The sequence below is a fragment of the Zootermopsis nevadensis genome, unplaced genomic scaffold, assembly GCF_977971745.1.
Source record: "Zootermopsis nevadensis isolate Lab colony 2312 unplaced genomic scaffold, Znev_1.0 Znev_ptg000021l, whole genome shotgun sequence".
NCBI classification, from domain to species: Eukaryota; Metazoa; Arthropoda; class Insecta; order Blattodea; family Termopsidae; genus Zootermopsis; species Zootermopsis nevadensis.
In genome coordinates, this window is record NW_028259153.1 from 9178372 (window position 1) to 9205770 (window position 27399).

General features: G+C 36.9%; 2 protein-coding genes across 5 annotated transcripts; both read right to left on the reverse strand.

The window, feature by feature from the left end:
- Nucleotides 1-11380: 11380 nt before the first annotated feature.
- LOC147873176 (uncharacterized) lies at nt 11381-17812 on the reverse strand. Of its 2 annotated transcripts, none has more exons than XM_087352983.1 (4): nt 17626-17812; nt 15847-16023; nt 13712-14400; nt 11381-12856 (listed from the first exon to the last, which is right to left on the reverse strand). In XM_087352983.1, exons 1-4 carry the CDS (start codon nt 17755-17757, stop codon nt 12526-12528), a joined length of 1329 nt encoding a protein of 442 aa, XP_087209109.1. In that variant the 5' UTR covers nt 17758-17812; the 3' UTR covers nt 11381-12525. The 2 variants fall into 2 exon arrangements, with proteins under 2 accessions (XP_087209109.1, XP_087209108.1); XM_087352982.1 differs by having other exon boundaries at nt 15835-16023.
- A 2666-nt stretch (nt 17813-20478) lies between these two features.
- On the reverse strand, nt 20479-26489 carry LOC110834366 (uncharacterized). 3 transcript variants are annotated; one of them, XM_087352981.1, is made up of 5 exons: nt 26388-26489; nt 25918-26104; nt 24124-24300; nt 21972-22693; nt 20479-21088 (listed from the first exon to the last, which is right to left on the reverse strand). In XM_087352981.1, exons 2-5 carry the CDS (start codon nt 26050-26052, stop codon nt 20755-20757), a joined length of 1368 nt encoding a protein of 455 aa, XP_087209107.1. In that variant the 5' UTR covers nt 26053-26104; nt 26388-26489; the 3' UTR covers nt 20479-20754. The 3 variants fall into 3 exon arrangements, with proteins under 3 accessions (XP_087209107.1, XP_087209105.1, XP_087209106.1); XM_087352979.1 differs by having other exon boundaries at nt 24112-24300; nt 26388-26488; XM_087352980.1 differs by lacking the exon at nt 26388-26489 and adding an exon at nt 26271-26352 and having other exon boundaries at nt 24112-24300.
- Nucleotides 26490-27399: the final 910 nt, after the last annotated feature.

Genomic DNA, 27399 nt, shown 5'->3' on the forward strand with positions numbered 1-27399 from the left:
GGATAAAAGAGGTTAACAAGGGGAGAGCTGTGACATAAAAGTGGATACCTATATGCAGCGAGGGAGGGGGTAATGAAATAGAAGCAATAGAAGGGGGGGAATGAGTTCTCTAGAGGTGGAAAAGCTATTGATCGTCCATCCCCTCTCCGTTGTTCCCCCCACCGTGCTTCAACTCCTACTACAGTTCTCAGTGTGAATTACGTAGTATTGTTGGTTATCCTAAAGAGTGAGTCAGGGTAGTTTGTTTCATTGTTTGTCCTTAGAAAAAACTCCCTTACTGGAAGGGAGAAATGTGTAACATGATAATCATATTTGTGTTTTGCTGGACCAGAGTCACTGCCTCTTTTGAGATTCGGCGCGGTTTGAATTTAAAAATCAGCAGACGTTTTGTTGAAAGAATGTGTTGCACTGAAATTGCACGGTTCATTACGGATGTCCGCCACTCCCATAATCTGTTTTGTCTTAGGCATTGTCGTTCCCAGTCAATGTCTGGCAGCTATTTACAGTTGTTCCCTGCTTCATAAACCTTTGCTGTCCGATAAAAGGCGTGCCTCATACGATGACAGGTCTTATGTGCAGCAAGAAACTTGTTTCAAGGTCACTGTATTATGACGCAGAGTTTGATTACATTTTCGTCGCATGTTATTGCTTATTAAAGTTTTCATTATTTGGTGTTTAAGATCGAGAAGGCGACTGAGTAACTCGACATTCTGAAACGTTATTCAGATTTCAGTTTAGTCTGGTCTGGTCATGTCTGTCCGTCCGTCCATCTGCCGAGTCAATTAAACTCGAAAACCAGTGGACGGATCTGGATGAAATTTGATGTGGATTTTGTGCTATTCTGCACGACCTCAAAAAATCCATTTTGAAAATCCTACGAGCGGTGATAAAGTGACAAGTGAGGAGATTTGTGAGGTAGACATTGAGGTACTGCGATCTGGTGGCCAAAGTGGGATCTATCAAACAACTTTTAATTCCTTTTCAGACAGACTCTGTCTTTATTATATTCCTGTCAGATTCTTGATTTTGCTTTTCTGCACATCGCTTTTCACACACGATATTATTGCTACATCTATCAGTATACTGTTTTTAATTGTTATGTTTGGCTTATATCCCAGAAATTCCCTACCAGTTCGTATTGTTCCACAATACTGTTGTACCTTTATGATCTCAAACTGTCTTGGTTGTGTATGAGTACCAATTTCTTGTTGTTTCGATGTTCTGCTCCATGCGGTTGGCTAACGTAGTTTGATGGGCATAAAATACGACATTATTTTTACCTTTGCGCGAAGCCTTACATGATTACAACAGCTGCAATTTAGATGCACAAAATAAATTTTTGCAATTGGTACATTGCTCCATCTTCTTGGAAGAACAACTCACGATAAACAGAAATGGACAATGGGGGAATTCCATCAGACGACGTCAGATGGAGGAAGTTATAATCACCTGTCAGCTATGACGTCAGTACCGGTTCCTTGTTTGGGGGGGGGGGGGGGGATTTACCAGTTTCACTCTTGACTCTGAATAACAGCTACTTTGTTCACAAGCAGACTCCTTCAGCGTACTGACAGAGCGAGAATGAATAACTGTTCTACCTGAATTAAAATATGACGGCAGGAGATTCAGCATCCATTTTCCATAGCCGTTTTCATATCTTTTGTTTAATTTTAGTGACGCTTACGATATTATTTTAAGTTGCAAATTCCAAGCGTTAAACTTTGAACAAACAAGCTAGAAGGTTGGTTTTAAAAAGTGTAATTATCAATACAGGAGATAATTTTGTGAGTGTGTGCACGTTGTTGCGAAATCGTTGCACTGCAAAGCAGGTTAGTTCAATCGGGAGGTCTAGAGATGTCGCAGGAATGTCATAATTTGCAAGCTTACTTTTCACCAAACATCGTTAGGGTAACACATTAAAAAGAGATGGGTGGGAAATGTAATAGGCATAGAGAAGATGAAAGGCAAACACAATTTTGGTCAGGAAACATGAAGGGAAGATATCACTTGGGAGAAAAATCATAGATGGAGGAAAATATTAAAATTCATCTTGGAATGAGTTCATCAGACAAGGTCCGATGGTGGTATTTAGTGAAAATGGTAAAGAAGCTACGTGTTTAATTAACGTCGATGAATTTATTGACTAGATAAGCTACTGCCAGTTTCAGAAGGATGACACTGCGCTATGAGGAACTATGTGGACAACAGTTAAAGAACCGCTGGAATCATAACGCAGAGGTAGCCGCTTCTGAACCAGAGTTCAGCAGAAGGCTTACCACACACGATCCCACTGACCAGATACGGTATTATGATGCTGCTAAACCTCAGATAAGACTGCTAGACCACAGCTGCTCAAATAATCTTAGGAGCCAACTGTCACGGATTTTTATGTATCAAAGAAAACAACTTTATCTGTCCATGCATTCTTTGTATGAGATTCAGAGGAGAACGTCGTCTGCATGTTTTATCTCTGAAACTGGTACATTCCGATTAAATTTAATTTGATAACTGTACACAAAACGTTGTTGACTATAAATCTGGTCTTAGTTAATTCTTATACAGTACCTGATTTGCAAGTTCAAATCGAACTGTAAGCTTCATCCTACAACAGTTAACTGACTCCACGAATAAAATAGCACAAGACTAAATATCAATCAATTTTATGTCTTCTGAGTAATTTATTCTTTTCAGACTTTCCAATAACAATTATGTACGCGCGAGGCAATGTCTGCACGGAATGTTGCGTCCTCCTCTTGTAAGTAGATAAGTCTTCCAAACATGGAGGGTAGCTACGAATACGGACCTGTTGAATAAACAGTTGCTGCTAGGTTGTCGGCAAGGCGATCCTCAACGTGGGGCCTGGACTGGGCACTAGCAACTTATCACAGCAAGAATTGAAAAGAGGAAAAGAAAACGAAATGTTACACGCGGACTTTGACTTCGACGAATACTTTACGACAACGGAAAGTAGATTAAAAAATCTTATACAAGTTCTACAGTAAATATTTCTAAATACAATATTTACTTAATGCAGGCACGGTAGTTAAACTATGTACCTTTCATTAATAACAATTTTAATAAACCATTTCAACGTCTATATACATGTCAGGATGGGGTATTTTTTTCCGGTTATTAATCAGTGAGGCACGGCTGATGACTTAAGTGTGAATGCTGAGTGGTATGGAAGTAACGTCCTTGATTTACTTTCAACCCACACGATGAAAGGAAGAAGTGATAAAATGACGAAAAACATTTATCAAGATTCCCTGTCCCCGGTCTGGAGTCGAACCTGTTACCGTCTGAATAAGAACCACACTTTATCGTTTCCCTAATCTTCATCAATAAAGTGAAAAGAGTTTGAAGAATTCTAGCACTGGGTCTGAGTTTCGAGCCAAGGTGGACACTTGGACGAAACTTCACGTAGCTTCTGGAACGCCACACTGGAGTCGCGCATTCTTTCTGATCCATTTCTCTCCCTCCTTTGAACAGCATTTTATTCTCTAGAATCTCTTTAAAACATTTTCCCGTTCTTGTGACGTAGATTCTTTTCCTTCCAGACTTACCGCTTTTTATTATTCTCGAGGATTTTCCACTTTTTTTGCTCTTGTTTGAACTCTCTTTTTCCATTTGCTAGCCTCTCGGTCGCTATGTAGCAGATTGAACAGCGTCCGGTTGCTAGGATACAGCAGGCGGTGCAACAAGTCGAACCTCTGTGTTACTAGGGCAAATGCTCTTCGCAGAATCACGAGTCTGCTCAGATTCAACGGACGAATGATGAATACATTCCACCTGTTTTAACAATCAAAGTAAATCCTCATTTTATATTTATGGGTTTTCGTATGATTTTCGCTGTGAACAGGGACTATTTTCTTACACAGAGTTAACCAGCTGATCGTTATAAAGGCAAAGATTTGTGTTTTATTCACGGTAAGGACAGAATTCTTAAATTTTAGACACGCTTAGACTTCCAGACTGAATCTTGTGTTTACCTAGCCTTCTTACAAAATGGGATATTTATGACCAGTGGAGTCATCAGGGCGTGAGGCGCTCTATTCACTGTCAGCTAGTACCGAGATTAAGAATGTGTGGAGCTTTACTTCCTCGACTCCATACGCCTTAATGCATAGCAAGACAGATGACCTTCACATTCCACTTTCATTACACAGAGTTCTGTTTTAGAGGCAGGCCATAAAATGTATAAGCCCGATTGCTTGGATCCGTTCATATAACCACATTTATTTGTATATACTGTTCAATTTGTGAACTATTTATTTTCATATATTTCGCAATAAATACACAGGAACATTCAGAAATACGCTACAGATGTAACATAACACAATTCCTTGCGGTGAATCGAAAATATATTCCTAAATACCCGGAGGCGCAAATGTACTGTCTTTTGTCTCCCATCCAGCTCAAAGAGAGACTCATTTCCGTTCCTGGCCATCAGATGTCAGGCACAGACAAAATTCAAGCTATGTTTCCGCTCCAAGAAACCGCACGTATTGGATTCACTTAAGACAAAGGTTTTTGGATAAGACGGTTCTCATGTGTTCTTAGAAGGCTCCACTATATTATTAGTCAAGTACGTCTGCTCCGGAGCAGAAATGCCAGTAATTGCAACAACACGGCAAATTTATAGATTATTGCACAGAGATTTTATTTTTAAAAACCATATATTATGAGCCGGCGTAGCTCAGTCGGTATAGTGGCTGGCTATGGTCTGGGCGACGGGGGTTCGATCCCCGACGGGGGCAGAGGATTTTTTTCTTTAGCCTCTGCGTCCAGACCGGCTCTGGGGCCCACCCAGCCTCCTCTACAATGGGTACCGGGGTCCTTTCCCGGGGGTTAAGCCGGCCGGGGCGTGATGCTGACCACTCACCCCCATCTAGTGCCGAGGTCAAGAATGAGTAGGAGCTACACCTCCACTCACCCCAAACGCCTACATGGCGAATATGGGACAGCTTTTTAGACCAGATATTACTAAAACCTAAATAGCAGTAAGATCAAATTTTGTGTAATTTTCTTTAACGTGAAACTTCCTTTACTTCAAAACAAAAAGCTTAGTGTATTTTTTAACTATTCAGTAATTAGATCTCTCAAATCAAATAGTGTGATGAGAAATGCGCACAAAATTTTAAGAGGAAAAATGGAAGGAATCGATTACATCAGAAAACCTAGATGTAGAGGGGATGATATTATTAAATTTAATTTTAAAGAAATGAGTTGTGGAATGAATTCATCTGGTACAGTGCAAAGTGCAGAGGTGGGTTCTTCTGAACCCGGTAATGAATCATCGGGTTTCGTAAAACGTGAGCAACTAATCTAACGTCAATTTCTCAGCCTCTATAACTTGCAGTCAATTTTAGTATAAAATTTTAAGAAATATATAATACTTTTGTCCATATTTTTACGGTCAAAAACACCAGAATGCAACCACAGAAATTCTCGAGTTTAATGTGGATCATTACAAACATTTTTATAGGTCAGGTTTCATGTAGATTGGTGTGTTTAATAGACTGACACAGGCCCTCAGAAAGAGACATGGGCATTAAGGAGAGAATATTTATAATTGTGACTTCCCTGATATGAGGAGGTTACACGGTGACGCTATGTGCAGCTCGCTCTGACACAAGAATTTAGTTTTTGTACACCCTGTTTCAAACCTCCCCGGGTCCTTGTTACTGTGAAGGTTTCGAGTGAGTGGGTTCATTATCTTGAATGAAACGTTCCTGCCACTGCCTTCTCGATTCTTTCCGTTTCCAACACTTCGTCTACTTTTTCTGGAAGCTTTATTTTATACGAAGGAACTACTTTTGGAGAGCTTCTTGTATTAAATCAACCTGCGTGACCTTCCACGTTATATTCCGACTTTCTAAATCAAATTGATTCTTTCTTTCATCCACATTATCGCTTTTTGTACTCTTCTTGTTCATTTTGTAAAGCATTTTAAAGGGCAACATTATTTTAACTGCGTATTCAATATTCTCTTTCCTGAAACTCCCAAGTTCTAGCATCCATTGAGATTATGGCAGGATTAATTTAGTTTTTGTTTCTTGTAGTGTGGATTTATTGGCTACAATTGGCCAGGCCACTGAGATTTTTAAGAAAATATTTTAGATTGTTTTCGTCAAATCACATTTTATAAGGCATGGACGACGAGTCATATACAGGCCTGAAGCCAAATTACGTCGGAGCAAAATACTGAAACTAGTCTCCTTAAAAACAGAAAAGGAATGAATTACAATTTAATACAAAATAATCGATTAAGTTATCCTTGTTATTTATTTATTAATAACATATAACGATGCTGTCAATAGCTCAGACTAAATAGCGTCGATTAATTAATTAATTATTTGGAAAGGATATTAAAGTAAATCGGTCGCGATTTCATTAAAGGTACTATCTCAATACAGAGGATTCCGGTTAATTGGGACACATCAGGACTAGAACGCTTTGGCCCAATTAAGTGGCTTCCCCGATCAACCATTGGCACCAATTAAACGGAATCTAATGTATTTGCCTGCAGGGACTGTTAAACAACGAGAAACATCGGTTATTTGTTGACGGAAAGACACCATTTGTTTATCGTTTAATTAATTTTTTTGTACAGAACATGGATTCACATATTCTGTGTTGTTGGTCACCCTTGTTTTGAAGAGCCGAACTGCTATAGCGTCGTGGGAGCAATGTGAGGGAGGAAACAGTGAAAGGTTAGTTGCACAACAAGTTGGAGAGCAGCATGGTTTAGCCATCAATCACTTGCGTCCAAATTGTTTAATTTTGTGTTTTATCGCATCTGATTCATCCCATGTTCGCTATTGTTTCTATATCCCACACGCAACTTCACGAATTCGACCATCCTCACAACGACCAGTGGCGGCTAGTGTGTTTAAATTTGAAATGGAGCAAAATGGCGAAAGTTGGGAGTAATTTTATTTATGCACCAATTATAACTGTTTTCTGTCTTCATGGTACAGAATCGTGTGTCTCTGAAGTTAATAATAAAGACCATCAGCAGATCCAAACACTTCCAACCCACGATTCGTTATAAATAAGCCTAGGTTTCTTAAATGATCTGTTCAGTTTATTTCCACAATCTTTTTTTGCAACAATCTGTTGTCCATAATGATGCTAGATTGAAAAATATTATAAGTGCTCTTGCCATTAGGTAGTTTTTAGATGTACTTTCAAAAGAGATAAAGGTATGAAAAGTATAAAGAAAAGGAAGAAATGATAAAGAAAACATTTATTAGATGTGTGTCATTCTCCGTTGAAATTCAACCGAACTTTATCACTGATATTTTTAATATTTTCCTCCTAGCTTTATGCATTTCCTGTCTTCAACATCTGAGCTGCTCTGTCATAGTCCAGTGTAATAGTCTTGATATTCCCATTCTGTCATTATAGATAGTAAAATGTGGGCCGAAGAAATAATAATAATACATATTAATGTATTTTAAAAGTCTAATGAGTGAGTGATTCGTAAGATTAAAGATTTCGGAAGTAGGAAGCGAGACTGAAAGAAAGGAGGGTGGAAGAAATAAATAAGACACGAAACGAAGAAAAATGAAAGAATATAAAGAATAGAGAATCAGGGAAGAAACAAGGGGGGGGGATACACAGGGAAGAAAAATGTAACTTTAAAATAGACCATGACCACTTCTATTTTCCAGACATAGGACTTCTCATCCCACCACAGAGTCTCGTAAAATAATCAATCCTACGAAGCGAAAGGAGCTCATTTTATTTTAGCCATTGTTTTCATAAACTTCGATAAAAAGGTGTAGATTGTAGGATACGCGACAAGCAAATGTTTATAGAGTTCTAAAAGATTTCTCCACCTTCACACCAAACCTTTAAAAAAAATCAGACCAGTCTTCTTTCAGGACATGAATATTTCATGCAATGCAGAAACCTCTACGCTACATAGTGAGGTTGCAAACCTCCCCTTTAAAAATGGTTTTCCCGTGTTCCTGAACGAATTGAGAGCCTGTGGCGTCATGCGAGACCAACTTTCCGTCCATCGTTGTTTGCTTTAGCGAGCTGCTCAGTCACTGTCCACAAGATGTGATTAATTGTAGCGCAAAATAACGAGTATATAACTACTGAGTTATCACTGCTCCTACTATTAAAGTTACTACACCAGAGGATCTCATGTGATGGGCACACGATAAGGTCTTTCATGGACAAGACTAAAAAATTAAAATCGCTTGAAATGAGACGCTTAAAACTATAAAACATTAGTACATTTTTATTGGGAACAACATCAGAGTCAACGTAATTTTTTTTAAAAGAAACTAAGAAATGTTGCTGGTTTGTAGGGAACATTTTTAAAGAATCGTTCCGAGTTCAATGCCGTGTGTAACAGCAACCTAAATGATTACATGTTACCCTACCCCACCCAAGCTCAACTGCCTTCTATTCTAACCTGAATGAAGCCTAGTTTATTTATAATCCACCCCTACTATCGAATTATAGAAACATTTTTTGTTGTTTTAATGCATAAACGCCAGTAATCCTTGAATGAATTATATAACGAAGCTCTAAAAACATCTGAAAGTATTTTGACGTTTGAAGAACGGTATCGGATGCCATGTTTATAAGATGTTAATCTCCATTCCGGAGCGCGTTTGTTTTCACGAGTATAATATGACGCCACTTCCAATAACCTCTTTGCGAAAAACGAAATGCCCGAGAAAGCCCGAAATGTTGTATATTTCAATCATGCTCGACTTCAAATCACTAGTGTTCAGTGAGAAGTCAAACGTATATTCTATTGATGTAAGCTGTTATAGTACGTAACACAGTCACACGCAAACACAAATGTATGTGTGCCTTTTGTGATGGGTTTCGTGTAACGGCTCCAGTGAATACAAATTATCCTGATATTATCGCTCCTCTTGAAATGTTTTCTGAAATCACATTTGTAGTCTCGTAGGGGTCCCTTAGACCGTGATTGTTGCATAAAATGTATAGAGTTTACCAGACTGGCGTAATTTCGTTTGTCAGGCCAATGATGTGGATTGTCAGCAAACAGAAGTGCCAACGTGATGATGTCCTCCAGTACCACAGACCAGACTGAATATCTCATGACGCCTTGCTCTTCCAAATGCATGAAAGAGAGGTTAGGTGTTACATCACACACTTCAGAAGGTAGCATCTTAAATGTTCTCTGAGTCAAATCATTTTATTAGTAATGGAAGTTACATTTTCCTAAAAAGGGGCTCATGATCTATCTCCAAGGGCTGCAACAATAATTTCGTTAGTCATATAATTATCCATGATGGGGAATATGACAGTGGAATCAGACTTTGTTTTTGAATTCGTTTTCACCACTTTACCTATGCTTCATATCATCACCAAATAGGACATTATCAAATCCTTAGTCGTAAGTTACATATTTTATTTTAGACCCCATCTTGGCTGATCTTACATGTTTGTGTAATAGTTTGTCTAGCAAATTGAACAGTTTTAAAATATGTTACAGATTACATAGCACAGAACACATTCACATGTTTGCATTTGGCTAGGTCAGTTACACCATTTCATTCGCATTGGTTACACAGAACTGAATTACATGGACAGTAAATCATGGCTGGTGCATACGTAAAAAATTTAAAATTGGGTGTGGAATATATTAGTGAAGAGGTCAAGAAAAACCACAAAATCCCATTCAGGATAGCCAGTAACCCAGATGAGTTTTTTCTCTGAAATGCATGGTTATAAATAAAACATCAACAAACACTTATTTATAACATTTCATATATTTTTATCCATTTAACATAATTCATGGTTTGTTTGTTTCATTATACAAGTGACAAATGTCTTGTTATGTTGAATAGGAATTGACTACAGCTGCATAAACATTAAAATACGTTAATTTTTAATCCACATGTAAATCTTCACAATATACAAAGCACATTTGCAAAATAAAACATTACAGTTCATTAAAAGAACATGCATTTCCATTGGACGCATTCTTATACATGGGGGGGGGGGGGGGGGGGGGGGGGGGGGCAGATGAGCTGTGTAGGCTTGTGGAAACTGACTTATGTTTTACAGCCTCTTACTGCCTCCATAATCAGCGAGATAAGACCCTGATGATGGAGACAGTAAGCACCATAAGACTACATGGCAAAACCTCCTAGAAGTCAAGTCATCTTCAAATGAATAGCAATTGAAAACATATATTTTATACAAGGACTGTACCTAACCTATGATTCAGTTGTTTATTTTAATTGCAAGCCTGTGGATAAGTAAAGGCTACACTAATGTACCTCAGTTTAAATTAATATTGCATATGAGCATCATAATATGGTCAAAAAACTTAAAGAATGTTGTCTTGGATTATTCTTGTGCCTGTGAAGAAAATAATAATTGTTTCCTATTCAGGAGAGTAATCTAATTCAATCAATTATCACTTACCAACTGTAGCACTAAAATAAATTAATCTCTAAATTTTGCTTTTTGGACAGAAGAGTAGATTGTGTGAGATCATGGTAATATCACCTCCACTCTGGATGAGTTTACACTATCATGTTTCAGTTCCACGAAAATATGCAATGTCAATACATTGGTATGAAGAATTTGTATACATTTTTTTACAGAATTAAATGGGGCTTTTGTGATCTCATCTCACAACTCAAGAACCACTGGGGCTAATTTTGGTCACATTTTATGCTGAAAGTCCATGTTTGCTTACACTTTGCCTGTCTTATACTGTTTTTTAGAGAACATCATAAGTTAGAAGCCATAACATGAAAATCTAAAGGCAATAATAAAGTAAATGCATCAGAATACATAACCTAACTTATCAAGGTTCAATATCATCAAAACCAACAGACAGTTTGCACACCTATAGGCAGAAATGTTCCTTCAATAGTAGTCAAATAGAATGAGATACTGTTCTCTGTTCATAAGGAATACAAAATGTCTATGCTTTAAACTGTTAATTTGGTAAAAGTAGCTGTAAAAATTGTTATATAAATGAAACCTACATATTACAACTGTTATTCACACACAGTATGACACACACTCACTCACTATCAACCAGAGATGATGTCCCAAAAGAGATATTACTCTTCAAAGCACGCAACATAATGGAATATTACATAGCACACAGTAAAGGGATTAAGCAATTCTATAAAAAAATCTATAAATGCCTTACCATTCAGAAACAGCATTTAAAATGTTCAGTCACTTCCTTCTTATTTAACCATTGGTGAACTTGGTCAACAAAATCACACAAACTGGAACTTTACTTATCCAATTTATGAACAGTTACCTGGAGAAAGAAATAAAAGAAGAAAATAAGAAAGAAAGAAAAAAAAACAATTAAGGTAAGAAAGGTTATGGATATGAGAAAACATCCAGAAGCTCATGTTCACATAATACTGGAATTTAATATGCTCTTTGAACAACATACAATTTTGTTATCTGTTACCATGGAGTATGAAGTACTAGTAAATTAAGATACTGGGAACTCTTCTTCTTCTTAAAAGATATAGATTCAAATTGCTATGTTTACTTAAAAAAAGATCACATAATTTCATTCACCTAAAAATACTCAGATCAGAGAAGCATCTTACTTACAACTTGAACCATGTAATCAGTTTTACAATTATTACCAAATTAACTGAAGCTCACAAAGGGACCTATTATGAGCCACTTGAATTTATCCACCTATTCACACCCTGTTTGTACAAGATCAGTTTAATATTATCCTAAAATTACATAATTACAATGTCTCCCAACTTATTTCTTCTCTTCAGATTTTACAAGAAAATATTTTATGCATTTATGATTTTTCCCTTGTCCTGTCCATATTGTCTTCCTTATTTCACCACACTAATATTATTAGGTGAAGAGCAAAAAAATTATGAAGGTCTTTATTAGGGTTCAGATGTTCATGACCTAAAAAACCGAGAAATATGCATGCAATATGCCCCAAGAAATAGCTAAATATGACCCAAAAAAGGCAAAATATTACATAATTTGTTATGAAAAAATATTTGCTAAACATGCATTTATATGCAAAATAAATACAGCCTAATTGTGATTAGAATCACTCAATTAGTGTTTAATTTTAGTTTAGAATGAAAATATAAGCCCCAATAAAAATATGACATGTCATGAACATCCGAACCCTATTGATAACATAAACCTTGCAAAGTGCTAGTTTGTAACTTCAAACTACACTCAATTACTCAGATATTACTCTCTCTTCAAATTTACTTAATACAGTCTCAAATTAAGAGCTTTATTTGAAAGTTTTAACTTTACATCTATAGGATGCAAGTGGTATTTTACTTTAAGAAAGTGTTACACAGTGTAAGAGTTTCAGAATGACTAATGAAGTAATTGCAGTTAAATATAAATGCTACATCAGCATACCGTCTGTTCACGGCTAGTAACTTGTATATACAAATTGCCAAGTCTGAAATAAGAGTGTCCACATATTTTTCATAGAAGAGAAGAACAAAGGAAAGGTATGTACGTAACACGCTCTCCGCAGCAAGAAAATCATCTTGCTTGATCTGTAGAGCCTACACACCTATGGTTCTCTAAACCAACTTCCGTGCAGAAGTTTTTATCACATGTTATGCAACTGAAGAAACTCTGACTGAAGTGAAGTTTCCTGTGATGAACAATTATGTTTTGTGGAAACGATTTGTCGCAGTACTGACAATGTCTCGTATTTTCTTCGGTGACATCATCAGCAGTAAGAGATCCCAAACTGACTGAACTACCTGCAGGGGGAATTCTTGTAACTGTGGCTCCTGTCATGGCGCCATTAACTGCACTGGTAGCAGCTGTTCCATTATCTTCTGAAGAGACACCCTCGGCTTGAACACTGCAAATAATAAAGTATGAATAAGATATTTCAATCTTATTAAGAGTAATGTTTTTAAAGAACTCCAAGAAAGGCATGATTAAAGATGGAAGAAACTAGCAACTACAACAGGGTAAAAAACTAATAACAGTGAAATAAAGTGTAAATGTCTCATCAACCTTAGATTGGAGAAAGCACAACAATGTGATGCATATACCAACGGATAACACAAAGTTAAATGTAGCCACAAATAATCCTCACAAATATGATATTTACTTCAGTTCCTGAAAACACAAGTCATCTGTTTTAAAAAAAAGGACCCTGTAATTTCCATCTCAGCTTTAAGAAGGCACTTACTCTTTAAATCTCAATAACAACTCTCCTCTATGCCAAACATTCTGCAATTCACTGTTTAGACGCACATACAAAATACAACAAAAGAACATGAACACTACAATAAAATGAAAATACTCAACAAGCCTGTGTTTTGCCAACAAAATATTGCACACCACCATTAATTAAAAAGTAGTGACCTGTGTCAGCAAACAGCACGGACACACAGTAAGTCTTTGTTATCACAGCATGACAAAAAGGAAGAGGAACTTGTACCAAGATGCATTAAAGTAGAACAGCCACAAGATTTGTTAATTTGGCTTACAAGTTAAAGTCTGTAGGACATTTCCCATGAATACAATGCGCTCTGGTAGGCAAAATATATGTGACAAGACCTGTTAAAATGTGGTCAAAAAATTTATGAGTTACGCATTTCCTCCAATTTACACTATTTTTCATCTTCCACGTTCAATTGTACATACAGAGTTCCTTGCACACTACATCATCAAGTAATTTACTAGTTGAAGGTTTTTGTTGTCATACCTTGAGGACAGATGCTGACTCCCCAAATCCACTACCTGCTGATTAACACCAACAGAAGAACTGTTTTGAATGGCATTAGAACTTTTAGCTGACGGTGTTGGAGCCACACATGCTATTTTTCTGGCTTCAACAGGTAATTGTAAGAGTGATGTTTGATCTTGCAACTGATTAGCCAGCCCATTCAATGTCACTGCCACATCTGACAATGAAACAGCAGATTCTATCTGGGGTCCTACACTAGGAAAAGTTCCTCCTGAACTTGTACGAATATTCACTACATGCTGGCCAACTGATGATGCTGTAAAATGCTGCTGTTCTGAAGCCGTTATACATACATACATCTGACTGGATGCTGCCACATTATATTGTGACAAAGCTTCAGTTGATGGACCAAATTGGGAAACTTGTTCAGGGGTCTGTGTCCTTTCATCATCATCATCAAATGGCACAGATGGCAATGTGGAACCAATACCATTAGAATCATCAATATCACATTCCAAATTCAGGTTATCACATCTTTCATTTTCAAATCTTCTCACTTTTGGTCTTGGTTCAGATACACGTTCATTACTTCTCTTTTTACTAGATACATCTTTCAGTTTTCCTATAGTTTTGCCAAATTTCATGAAAGGTTTACTCCAACTCAGAGTAGGCTGCTGCTGCTGCTGCTGCTGTGCAATAACATTTGTCTGAAAAAATTATTAAAAAACTTTGTCAAATTATGAGTTGTACGTATATAGCTGAAATACTCATGTAGCGTCTATTGCAAGCACATGCCAGATATGCCATTTATGCACATGCACAGACACACACCATAAACAGCGGGGTAAAAAAGATTCAAAACTTCAGCACATATTTAGTCAGGATTGGCCTTACAAGCTGGGCTGTCACCCAAGTCAGACAGACTTCAGTATTTCACACAATATTATCAATACAGTTTCTTCAACTAATCAAAGCCCATGTGTGTTTAATTTTATGGTCTTTGTTCCATCCAAACTGGACATGTGACATACTGTACTGTAATAATGTGTTCAGAACAAAGCTTTCACTAGTCAGAGTTGTCAGATAACAATGATGAAAAACTATGTAATCATTCTAGACTCTAGGATAGTGAAATGTGACTAGAAGAGGTTTTCAGCTGTTTCACGTGATAACACCTTGCAAACGCTGTAACATCAAGCGTTCTTATGAAAACCTACATTTAGGTAATGTACTAACTACAGCTCCTGAGCAAATCAAGAAATGATATAGTTAACATTTGGTCAATTTTAAATGGCTATGAGCAACAGCTTGCTCTATTGCTCATGATGTGAAATTAATATCATGGGAAGCATAAGTTTCTTCTCCATCAAGTTAAACACCTTCATGTGATGCCTGGCGAAAACTCTGCAGAAGTTCCTCTATACCCGGCCTTTCAGTTTGGGGTAACACAAAAACATCCCCTTGTGAAGTTGCTGAAACGCTTGAATCTTCATTTGCTTCCATCAGCAGTTTTGTGCACTATGACCCAACACTTTTACAAATTAAGAGCCATGTGGAGAAAAAAAGATTAAGTGTAAATTTGCAAGGGAACAACATTACGTGCCCTTTTCAATGGACTGCCAATCTACAAATGCATTCGGATGGAGAATGACCTTCTTCCTGTGGAAAAAAGGCACAATAATCTGCATTTTGAAACTGGGAAGGACCCTCTCCTAGTCACAAGTTCCAAGCCTACATAATTACCCAGCTGTTTGTGTAAAATCTTAGAGCAAGTGGTTAACCACCAATTTACATGGACAATGGAACACGATGGCCACCTATCTAATTCCTAGTGTTAATTCAGATGTCAACACTCAAGAGTACATCACCTGGTCCAACTGCAGCATTTTACACTATATGTATATTACATTATATATAATGTCTAGGGTTCTAGGCAAAGTTTTCCTATCTCCACACAAAATAAATAAATAAATCAATCAATCAACTGTGGTAAAATAAAGATAGAATAAGCATTTAAATAAAAAAATACTTTTCCCTCAAATATAAAGGGAGAATACTGCATAAGAAGTTATGCTTTGCCTAGAACCCAACATACAGAAGAAAAATTTGAGAAAAGTTCATGTGTAACAGATAAAACTTACATCATTTTGCACCTGATCAAGCGGAGTATCAACAGGTAAATTTGCTGACTCAGTTTGTGTGAAATTCTTCAGCAGCCTCTTGATGGTATTCTCTGCACTCACACATCCTGAATACAATGCATAGCTAGTGTCTAACTTCTTCAGGCACCTCAAACATATCTGTTTAGGTAATGTATCATCTTCTCTAATCTGATAAAATAATTAACAAACCACTATCAATTCATGTTCCCAATCGACTTCTGCTGTCAGGCTACAGACAGATATATGCTTGTCTAAGCATATAAGTAATTAAAAAAGATAAAATCAGTATTTCCCTTAATTAAATAACAATAACAATAATTTATCCTTCAATCAATTTTATAGTAACGGACTAAAATTCTTTCTTACTGTCTGAGACTGCACAGATAAGGCTCTCTTCAAGCACCCAAACAGACATTTTCAAACAATACTTTCCAGGCTTCTCAAAAATGGCTCACTACATTTCAAAATATAAATAACAGTCTCATTAAGTTCTATTAAATATTAATGAAACTTTTTTGATTCCTGAATATTTAATCAAATAAACAAAAACAGACTATAATAATTCATTCCTGTCTTACATATTCATGTGAATATATTAGCAATAACCTATGGACAACCACCACCTCTACAATTTTCAAATACACATAAATATAATGTTATTAATTTTGGTATTTGGTTTTCATAGTCTAACACAGGCTTTCACAACAGGTAATATGAACAAGACACTCAAGACAGCTGTCTTCTGGGCTGTTGTGCCACGCAATCTGGTATAAGTTTACTGACAGTTCAGAGGTCTTTGCTGTTGCCATCATAAGGACTGCTGTGAAAATCTCAAATCCTACAAGATGCTCAAGTTTCCCATAAATAATTAATTTCATAACAACAATAAAATAGACATTTTCTTGCATTAAAACTGTCAGGCTGTTTGCTTGTGAGTAGAGTAAAGTAAAGTAAAGTAAAGCTGTCTCACTATATGCCATGTAGGCGCTTGGGGGTAGAGGTGGTATAGCTCCTACTCATTTTTGACCTCGGCACAAGATGGGGGTGAGTGGTCAGCATCACGCCTGGGAAAGGACCCCAGTACCCATTGGATCGGAGGCTGGGTGGGCCCAAGAGCCAGTCTGGACTCAGAGGCTACAGGAAAAATCCTCTACCTCCGTCGGGGACCGAACCCCGGTCGCCCAGTCCGAAATACTGGCTGAGCTATGCCGACTCTGTTTACTTGTGAGACTACAAAATATTATAATTACATAAATAAAATAAAATATGATGGGTAAAAGCTGTAGCCTGTTTGCAGTCTACCCCCAGTAGTTAGATGGAAGCATCAAACCTCTCATAAAGCACAGTCCATGGCTATATTAAGTCCTGAAATGTAAAAAAATGCAAGGCACACCTCCCTACTGCAGTACAATGACAAACTGGTTGAAAACCAGATAATCTCAACAGACTGTAAGGGCAGAAGTTATGTGTTAATCATAGTTCACATTTCACCATGTATTGTAATAGAGCTTATACACAAGTTTAATTTTACCTACAGTCAACAGTCTTGCTTTCTCAACAACTTGTGTCAATAACAATTTTTGGGTATACCTTTCAATATAAAGACCACTTAAATAGTTTAGAATGGTCTCTGTATGGTATAAAATCAAAACTGCTTGTATCGATTACACTTTTATGTCAGGTCATGCAACTAAAAGTGAAACTCGGAATCACACACCCACAGATACATAACATAAAAATGTAAACATAGATACTCCCCACATAACTTACTGTAGTAGGTAAACACAGCCTGATTTTCTTCGATATACTGTGTTTTATTCCATCCTCGCCAAAAACGTCTATATATAACTCATTTTCTCCTGCACACAATCTACAAATTAATTTCATATCAAAACCCTCCATCGTCAGCAAACACCGTTGTTTCAAATGGCGGTCTTGTGAAATCAGGGATACCAACCTACAAATATATAATAAGCAACGAATAAGGTTGTTTGCATGCGCACAATATTTTAGTGTTATACCAGTTGTGAATATATAACCTTCCTGCATGATTAGTTATAAAGAAAATCTTGCAGACTTAACTCAATATGTGATCATCTTATTTTGGGACCACTGTCTTACCGTCTATCCAACGCATACGTTTGTACTATTGATAGGATAATTTTTTTAATATTTGCCCATTATAGTGATCTCTAGGAAAATTTTTAAAGAAAATAGTTATCAACCGCTGAATACGTACTGAAAATAAGCCTATGATTGCAACATCTACATAACAATATTACACTTCTACTAATGAGCACTTTACTGCAGGCGAGCCATATTTATAATCCCAAATTGGCTCCGATGTACAGTTTAAAAATTGATGTACGATTGCAAATTGCATTGGCATCATTCTTGCGAGGACTGGTACATATCACAATTAGAAGGCTAAATATAGCGGATTTAAAAATAATTTTAAGAGTATTTTCTTCCTTTTAGGTGTTATTTACAATACAGTACTTTTATTTTCCGTCGTTACACAAGCTTATTGTTAAAATCATATAAAATTTCACATAAAATTGTTACATTTTAAAATTGACGACATGTTTCGATATACAATTCTATCATCGTCAGGTCTATCAAAATTAAAATTAAAATCTGGTGTATCTGTTGCTCTGCTTATATTGCTTATGTTTTATCCGTTTTTATTACATCTCCAGGCTTCTTTCATTTAATTTTGGAGACGCGTCTGGGTGCCTATATCGGGTTGTGTGTGAGGTGCGTGTCCGTTGTTATTGAATGGCAGACAGCAACAGACGGTTGTCTGCCATTCAATAACAACGGACACGCACCTCACACACAACCCGATATAGGCACCCAGACGCGTCTCCAAAATTAAATGAAAGAAGCCTGGAGATGTAATAAAAACGGATAAAACATAAGCAATATAAGCAGAGCAACAGATACACCAGATTTTAATTTTAATTTTGATAGACCTGACGATGATAGAATTGTATATCGAAACATGTCGTCAATTTTAAAATGTAACAATTTTATGTGAAATTTTATATGATTTTAACAATAAGCTTGTGTAACGACGGAAAATAAAAGTACTGTATTGAGGAACACAAGCATGATGCAATTAAGATATAAGGTGTTATTTACACTTAAGCACTCGCTTTAGCGTGCTGCCATCTATTGGCAGTCCTACAAATTACATGTTTTGCCATGTAACAACTGGAGAATAGCAAAATAAATCTAATGGTTTGGAGTTTTGCCACTATGTCATCAAAATGAATACCAATTCTTATTTTGTTTTCAAAGTTGCATTTGTCAGTCAATTGGTTGCCCTGATGACGTCATATCCCTAGATATTCTTATCATCGATGTCTACCTATACTCGACAGACTCATTAAATTTGTTACAGACGTTACGTTGTTGGCTCTTAGTCAATAATCTTGCTTTCTAGATCCTTCAGTCGTTAATACCAACGTCATGGAATGTGAAAATCGTGACATGGGAAGGTGACTCTATTATGCATTACTTGAGAATGCCATTGGCCTTGGAAACATGGTCTGCCTTGGTGGGGTCATCTCCCGGGCATTTCACTGCGTACTTATTATTTATTATTCGAGAATGGAATAGCAGGTTTTCATTAAATGTCATCTATAAGTAATGAAATTGGAAGTAAATGTATTCTCGTACTTTTTAATTTCTTACAATCCGCAATCCCCCACCACCAAACGCCTACATAGCGTATATTGGGAGAGCTTTGCTTTGCATTCACAATCTGTAATACCAAAGCGATGGATGCTTGAAGTCCTCAGATGAGAAGACGATCTACGATGACGTAGTGGCACATCGTACTGCGATGTTAAGCATCCAAGAATCAAATTGCATTTTACTTGCGTCAGTTGCTTACAAGAATAAAAACCAACGCACCAACTACATCAAAAAAAGACATTGATGGCAAAAGATTTGAGGCAGCAAGCTGCAAAGTATTGCCACTGGGATAGATGCTTCCTTCCAATCCTCTGATCGTTCTATTCTTTACAACCACAAACTTCAAACGCAAAAACATGTCAGGCCTACAGTTTTCTGTGACACCTATTGGTGCTGCCATTTATCGGTGACATTTCAAATACAGTTGCAGCTATCTGTCAATGGAGGTATGAAACTTACACTGCATTCTAGTCGTCCGCGGCGGTCAACAGCCGATCGTTGTGGCATCTATCACTGGTTATGTGCATTATCAACATGCCAGTGGTCGATAACAAATATCATGCACGTAAGCTGTTGTGTGCGAATTATAACCCTAATAATTAGTGTTCAAATGTTCATGACCGAAAAACCGAGAAACATGCATGCAAATATGACCCACAAAAGGCAAAATATGACATAATTTGTTATGAAAAAATATTTGCTATATATGCAAAATAAATACAGTCTAATTGTGATTAGAATCACTCAATTAGTGTTTAATTTCAGGTTAGAATGAAAATAGAAGCCCCAATAAAAATATGACATGTCATGAACATCCGAACCCTAGTGATAACATAAACTTTGCAAAGTGCTAGTTTGTAACTTCAAACTACACTCAATTACTCAGATATTACTCTCTCTTCAAATTTACTTAATACAGTCTCAAATTAAGAGCTTTATTTGAAAGTTTTAACTTTACATCTATAGGATGCAAGTGGTATTTTACTTTAAGAAGTGTTACATGGTGTAAGAGTTTCAGAATGACTAATGAAGTAAATGCAGTTAAATATAAATGCTACATCAGCATACCATCTGTTCACGGCTAGTAACTTGTATATGCAAATTGCCAAGTCTGAAATAAGAGTGTCCACATATTTTTCATAGAAGAGAATAACAAAGGAAAGGTATGTACGTAACACGCTCTCCGCAGCAAGTAAATCATCTTGCTTGATCTGTAGAGCCTACACACCTATGGTTCTCTAAACCAACTTCCGTGCGGAAGTTTTTTCCACATGTTAAGCAACTGAAGAAACTCTGCCTGAAGTGAAGTTTTCTGTGATGAACAATTATGTTTTCTGGAAACGTTTTGTTGCAGTACTGACAAAGATGTCTCGTATTTTCTTCGGTGACATCATCAGCAGTAGGAGATCCCAAACTGACTGAACTACCTGCAGGGGGAATTCTTGTAACTGTGGCTCCTGTCTTGGCGCCATTAACTGCACTGGTAGCAGCTGTTCCATTATCTTCTGAAGAGACACCCTCGGCTTGAACACTGCAAATAATAAAGTACAAATCATCTTAATGAATAAGATATTTAAATCTTATTAAGAGTAATGTTTTTAAAGAACTCCAAGAAAGGCATGATTAAAGATGGAAGAAACTAGCAACTACAACAGGGTAAAAAACTAATAACAGTGAAATAAAGTGTAAATGTCTCATCAACCTTAGATTGGAGAAAGCACAACAATGTGATGCATATACCAATGGATAACACAAAGTTAAATGTAGCCACAAATAATCCTCACAAATATGATATTTACTTCAGTTCCTGAAAACACAAGTCATCTGTTTTAAAAAAAAGGACCCTGTAATTTCTATCTCAGCTTTAAGACGGCACTTACTCTTTAAATCTCAATAACAACTCTCCTCTATGCCAAACATTCTGCAATTCACTGTTTAGACGCACATACAAAATACAACAAAAGAACATGAACACTACAATAAAATGAAAATACTCAACAAGCCTGTGTTTTGCCAACAAAATATTGCACACCACCATTAATTAAAAAGTAGTAACCTGTGTCAGCAAACAGCACGGACACACAGTAAGTCTTTGTTATCACAGCATGACAAAAAGGATGAGGAACTTGTACCAAGATGCATTAAAATAGAACAGCCACAAGATTTGTTAATTTGGCTTACAAGAGGAAGTCTGTAGGACATTCCCCATGAATACAATGTGCTCGGGTAGGCAAAAGATACATGACAAGACCTGTTAAAATGTGATTACCTTAGATTTGGTCAAAACGTTTATGAGTTACGCATTTCCTCCAATTTACACTATTTTGCATCTTCCACATTCAATTGTACATACAGGGTTCCTTGCACACTACATCATCAAGTAATTTACTAGTTGAAGGTTTTTGTTGGCATACCTTGAGGACAGATGCTGACTCCCCGAATCCACTACCCGCTGATTAACAACAACAGACGAACTGTTTTGAATGGCATTAGAACCATACACCTCACAACTTTTTGCTGACAGTGTTGGAGCCACACATGCTATTTTTCTGGCTTTAACAGGTAATTGTAAGAGTGATGTTTGATCTTGCAACTGATTAGCCAGCCCATTCAATGTCACTGCCACATCTGACAATGAAACAGCAGATTCTATCTGGGATCCTACACTAGGAAACGTTCCTCCTGAACTTGTAGGAATATTCACTACATGCTGGCCAACTGATGATGCTGTAAACTGCTGCTGTTCTGAAGCCGTTATACATACATTCCCAGTTACACAAATCTGACTGGATGCTGCTACATTATATTGTGACAAAGCTTCAGTTGATGGACCAAATTGGGAAACCTGTTCAGGGGTCTGTGTCCTTTCATCATCATCATCATCATCATCTAATGGCACAGATGGCAATGTGGAACCAATACCATTAGAATCATCAATACCGCATTCCAAATTCACGTTATCACATCTTTCATTTTCAAATCTTCTCACTTTTGGTCTTGGTTCAGATACACGTTCATTACTTCTCTTTTTACTAGATACATCTTTCAGTTTTCCTATAGTTTTGCCAAATTTCATGAAAGGTTTACTCCAACTCAGAGTAGGCTGCTGCTGCTGCTGCTGTGCAATAACATTTGTCTGAAAAGATTATTAAAAAACTTTGTCAAATTATGAGTTGTATGTATATAGCTGAAATACTCATGTAGCGTCTATTGCAAGCACATGCCAGATATGCCATTTATGCACATGCACAGACACACACCATAAACAGCGGGGTAAAAAAGTTTCAAAACTTCAGCACATATTTAGTCAGGATTGGCCTTACAAGCTGGGCTGTCACCCAAGTCAGACAGACTTCAGTATTTCACACAATATTATCAATACAGTTTCTTCAACTAATCAAAGCCCATGTGTGTTTAATTTTATGGTCTTTGTTCCATCCAAACTGGACATGTGACATACTGTACTGTAATAATGTGTTCAGAACAAAGCTTTCACTAGTCAGAGTTGTCAGATAACAATGATGAAAAACTATGTACGATAGTGAAATGTGACTAGAAGAGGTTTTCAGCTGTTTCACGTGATAACACCTTGCAAACACTGTAACATCAAGCTTTCTTATGAAAACCTACATTTAGGTAATGTACTAACTACAGCTCCTGAGCAAATCAAGAAATGATATAGTTAACATTTGGTCAATTTTAAATGGCTATGAGCAACAGCTTGCTCTATTGCTCATGATGTGAAATTAATATCATGGGAAGCATAAGTTTCTTCTCCATCAAGTTAAACACCTTCATGTGATGCCTGGCGAAAACTCTGCAGAAGTTCCTCTATACCCGGCCTTTCAGTTTGGGGTAACACAAAAACATCCCCTTGTGAAGTTGCTGAAACGCTTGAATCTTCATTTGCTTCCATCAGCAGTTTTGTGCACTATGACCCAACACTTTTACAAATTAAGAGCCATGTGGAGAAAAAAAGATTAAGTGTAAATTTGCAAGGGAACAACATTACGTGCCCTTTTCAATGGACTGCCAATCTACAAATGCATTCGGATGGAGAATGACCTTCTTCCTGTGGAAAAAAGGCACAATAATCTGCATTTTGAAACTGGGAAGGACCTTCTCCTAGTCACAAGTTCCAAGCCTACATAATTACCCAGCTGTTTGTGTAAAATCTTAGAGCAAGTGGTTAACCACCAATTTACATGGACAATGGAACACGATGGCCACCTATCTAATTCCTAGTGTTAATTCAGATGTCAACACTCAAGAGTACATCACCTGGTCCAACTGCAGCATTTTACACTATATGTATATTACATTATATATAATGTCTAGGGTTCTAGGCAAAGTTTTCCTATCTCCACACAAAATAAATAAATAAATCAATCAATCAACTGTGGTAAAATAAAGATACAATAAGCATTTAAATAAAAAAATACTTTTCCCTCAAATATAAAGGGAGAATACTGCATAAGAAGTTATGCTTTGCCTAGAACCCAACATACAGAAGAAAAATTTGAGAAAAGTTCATGTGTAACAGATAAAACTTACATCATTTTGCACCTGATCAAGCGGAGTATCAACAGGTAAATTTGCTGACTCAGTTTGTGTGAAATTCTTCAGCAGCCTCTTGATGGTATTCTCTGCACTCACACATCCTGAATACAATGCATAGCTAGTGTCTAACTTCTTCAGGCACCTCAAACATATCTGTTTAGGTAATGTATCATCTTCTCTAATCTGATAAAATAATTAACAAACCACTATCAATTCATGTTCCCAATCGACTTCTGCTGTCAGGCTACAGACAGATATATGCTTGTCTAAGCATATAAGTAATTAAAAAAGATAAAATCAGTATTTCCCTTAATTAAATAACAATAACAATAATTTATCCTTCAATCAATTTTATAGTAACGGACTAAAATTCTTTCTTACTGTCTGAGACTGCACAGATAAGGCTCTCTTCAAGCACCCAAACAGACATTTTCAAACAATACTTTCCAGGCTTCTCAAAAATGGCTCACTACATTTCAAAATATAAATAACAGTCTCATTAAGTTCTATTAAATATTAATGAAACTTTTTTGATTCCTGAATATTTAATCAAATAAACAAAAACAGACTATAATAATTCATTCCTGTCTTACATATTCATGTGAATATATTAGCAATAACCTATGGACAACCACCACCTCTACAATTTTCAAATACACATAAATATAATGTTATTAATTTTGGTATTTGGTTTTCATAGTCTAACACAGGCTTTCACAACAGGTAATATGAACAAGACGCTCAAGATAGCTGTCTTCTGAGCTGTTGTGCCACGCAATCTGGTATAAGTTTACTGACAGTTCAGATGTCTTTGCTGTTGCAATCATAAGGACTGCTGTGAAAATCTCAAATCCTACAAGATGCTCAAGCTTCCCATAAATAATTAATTTCATAACAACAATAAAATAGACATTTTCTTGCATTAAAACTGTCAGGCTGTTTACTTGTGAGTAAAGTAAAGTAAAGCTGTCCCACTATACGCCATGTAGGCGCTTGGGGGTAGAGGAGGTATACGTCCTACTCAATTTTGACGTCGGCACTAGATGGGGGTGATTGGTCAGCATCAAGCCCCAGCCGTGCTTTACCCCTGGGAAAAGACACCGGTACCCATTGGATAGGGGGCTGGGTGGGCCTGAGAGCCGGTCTGGACGCAGATGCTACAGGAAAAATCCTTTGCCTCCGACGGGGACCAAACGGCGGTCGCCCAGTCCACAGCCAGGCACTTTACTGGTTGAGCTATGCCGACTCTGTTTACTTGTGAGACTACAAAATATTATAATTACATAAATAAAATAAAATGAATATGATGGGTAAAAGTTGTAGCCTGTTTGCAGTCTACCCCCAGTAGTTAGATGGAAGCATCAAACCTCTCATAAAGCACAGTCCATGGCTATATTAAGTCCTGAAATGTAAAAAATGCAATTCACACCTCCCTACTGCAGTACAATGACAAACTGGTTGAAAACCAGTTAATCTCAACAGACTGTAAGGGCAGAAGGTATGTGTTAATCATAGTTCACATTTCACCATGTATTGTAATAGAGCTTATACACAAGTTTAATTTTACCTGCAGTCATCAGTCTTGCTTTCTCAACAACTTGTGTCAATAAGAAATAACAATTTATGGGTATACCTTTCAATATAAGGGCCACTTAGATACTTTTGAATGGTCTCTGTATGGTATAAAATCAAAACTGCTTGTATGGATTACACTTTTATGTCAGGTCATGCAACTAAAAATGAAACTCGGAATCACACACACAATTACATAACATAAAACTTACTCTCTACATAACTTACTGTAATAGGTAAACACAGCCTGATTTTCTTCGATATACTGTGTTTTATTCCATCCTCGCCAAAAACGTCTATATATAACTCATTTTCTCCTGCACACAATCTACAAATTAATTTCATATCAAAACCCTCCATCATCAGCAAACACCGTTGTCTAAAATGGCGGTCTTGTGAAATCAGGGACACCAACCTACAAATATATATAATAAGCAACGAATAAGGTCGTTTGCATGCGCACAATATTTTAGTGCTATATCAATTGTGAATATATAACCTTCCTGCATGATTAGTTAGAAAGAAAATCTTGCAGACATAACTCAATATGTGATCATCTTATTTTGGGACGACTGTCTTACCGTCTATCCAAGGCATACGTTAGTTCTATTGATAGGATAATTATTTTAATATTTGCCCATTATAGTGGTCTCTAGGAAAATTTTAAAGCAAATAGCAATCAACCGCTGTATACGTACTGAAAATAAGCCTATGATTGCAACATCTACATAGCAATATTATACTTCTATTAATGAGCACTTTACCACCAACCAACCACCCACCCAATCAAAAAGCTAACTAAGGGCGGAGTTCTGCGGAAGCGGAAGCATCGTCCCTTCCTAGGTGACACCATTCCTGCGCACGAGGCGCATTGCTGGAAATGGTACACGATCTTAAACTAAAAACGGAAATTTTGCTAGCGCTAACAGGGTTCCGTCGTGGCGGGAGCCTCGACCATTCAAACTGGGATCTGTTGCTGCTGATGTACGGTTATCCCGTCAGGCAAGTTGTTCAAAGAATTTGGTTGGTTGGATCTCTGGGGTGCCTCCAGAGTTGCCGGACGAAGGGGTTCCCCACACCAGCTAACTTCGAGTCAAATCTCTCAGTCAGTGTTCTGATGTGGTCGGCAAAGAATGGGATCCCCAAATCCTCGTGTATTTGCCTGTTACTAACGTACCAAGGCGCGTTAGTAGCGATGCGAAGGCATCTTAACTAACCTAAGGATTCGCTGTAAATGCCTGAGAAATGTAGTTACAAGAAAGAATTTTATCCTCAAAATGTAACCAAAATATGCATTAAACTACAAATATGACCGAAAACATCAAAATGACCTAAATATGCATTTATATGCAAAATAAATACAGTCTAATTGTGATAAGAATAAACCAATTTGTGTTCAATTTCAGTTTAGAATGAAAATAGAAGCCCCAACAAAAATATGACATGTCATGAACATCCAAACCCTAGTCATTATATAATTCCTTCTTTTTGTTACTTTACCGTCTTTGAATCCAAATGTTCTCCTCAGCACTTGTTTATCAAAAACACCCAATTTAACTTTTTTCCTTAGTGATATAAAACAAATAAAGGTACAGTTTTGTATATTTTAATCTTTAGGTTTTTATGCAGGACACAGAAAGATAATGGAAGTTTCTTTCTGATCACAGGTCTAAATGTGTTAAAAACATGTCTTTGTAAGAAATAAATTTG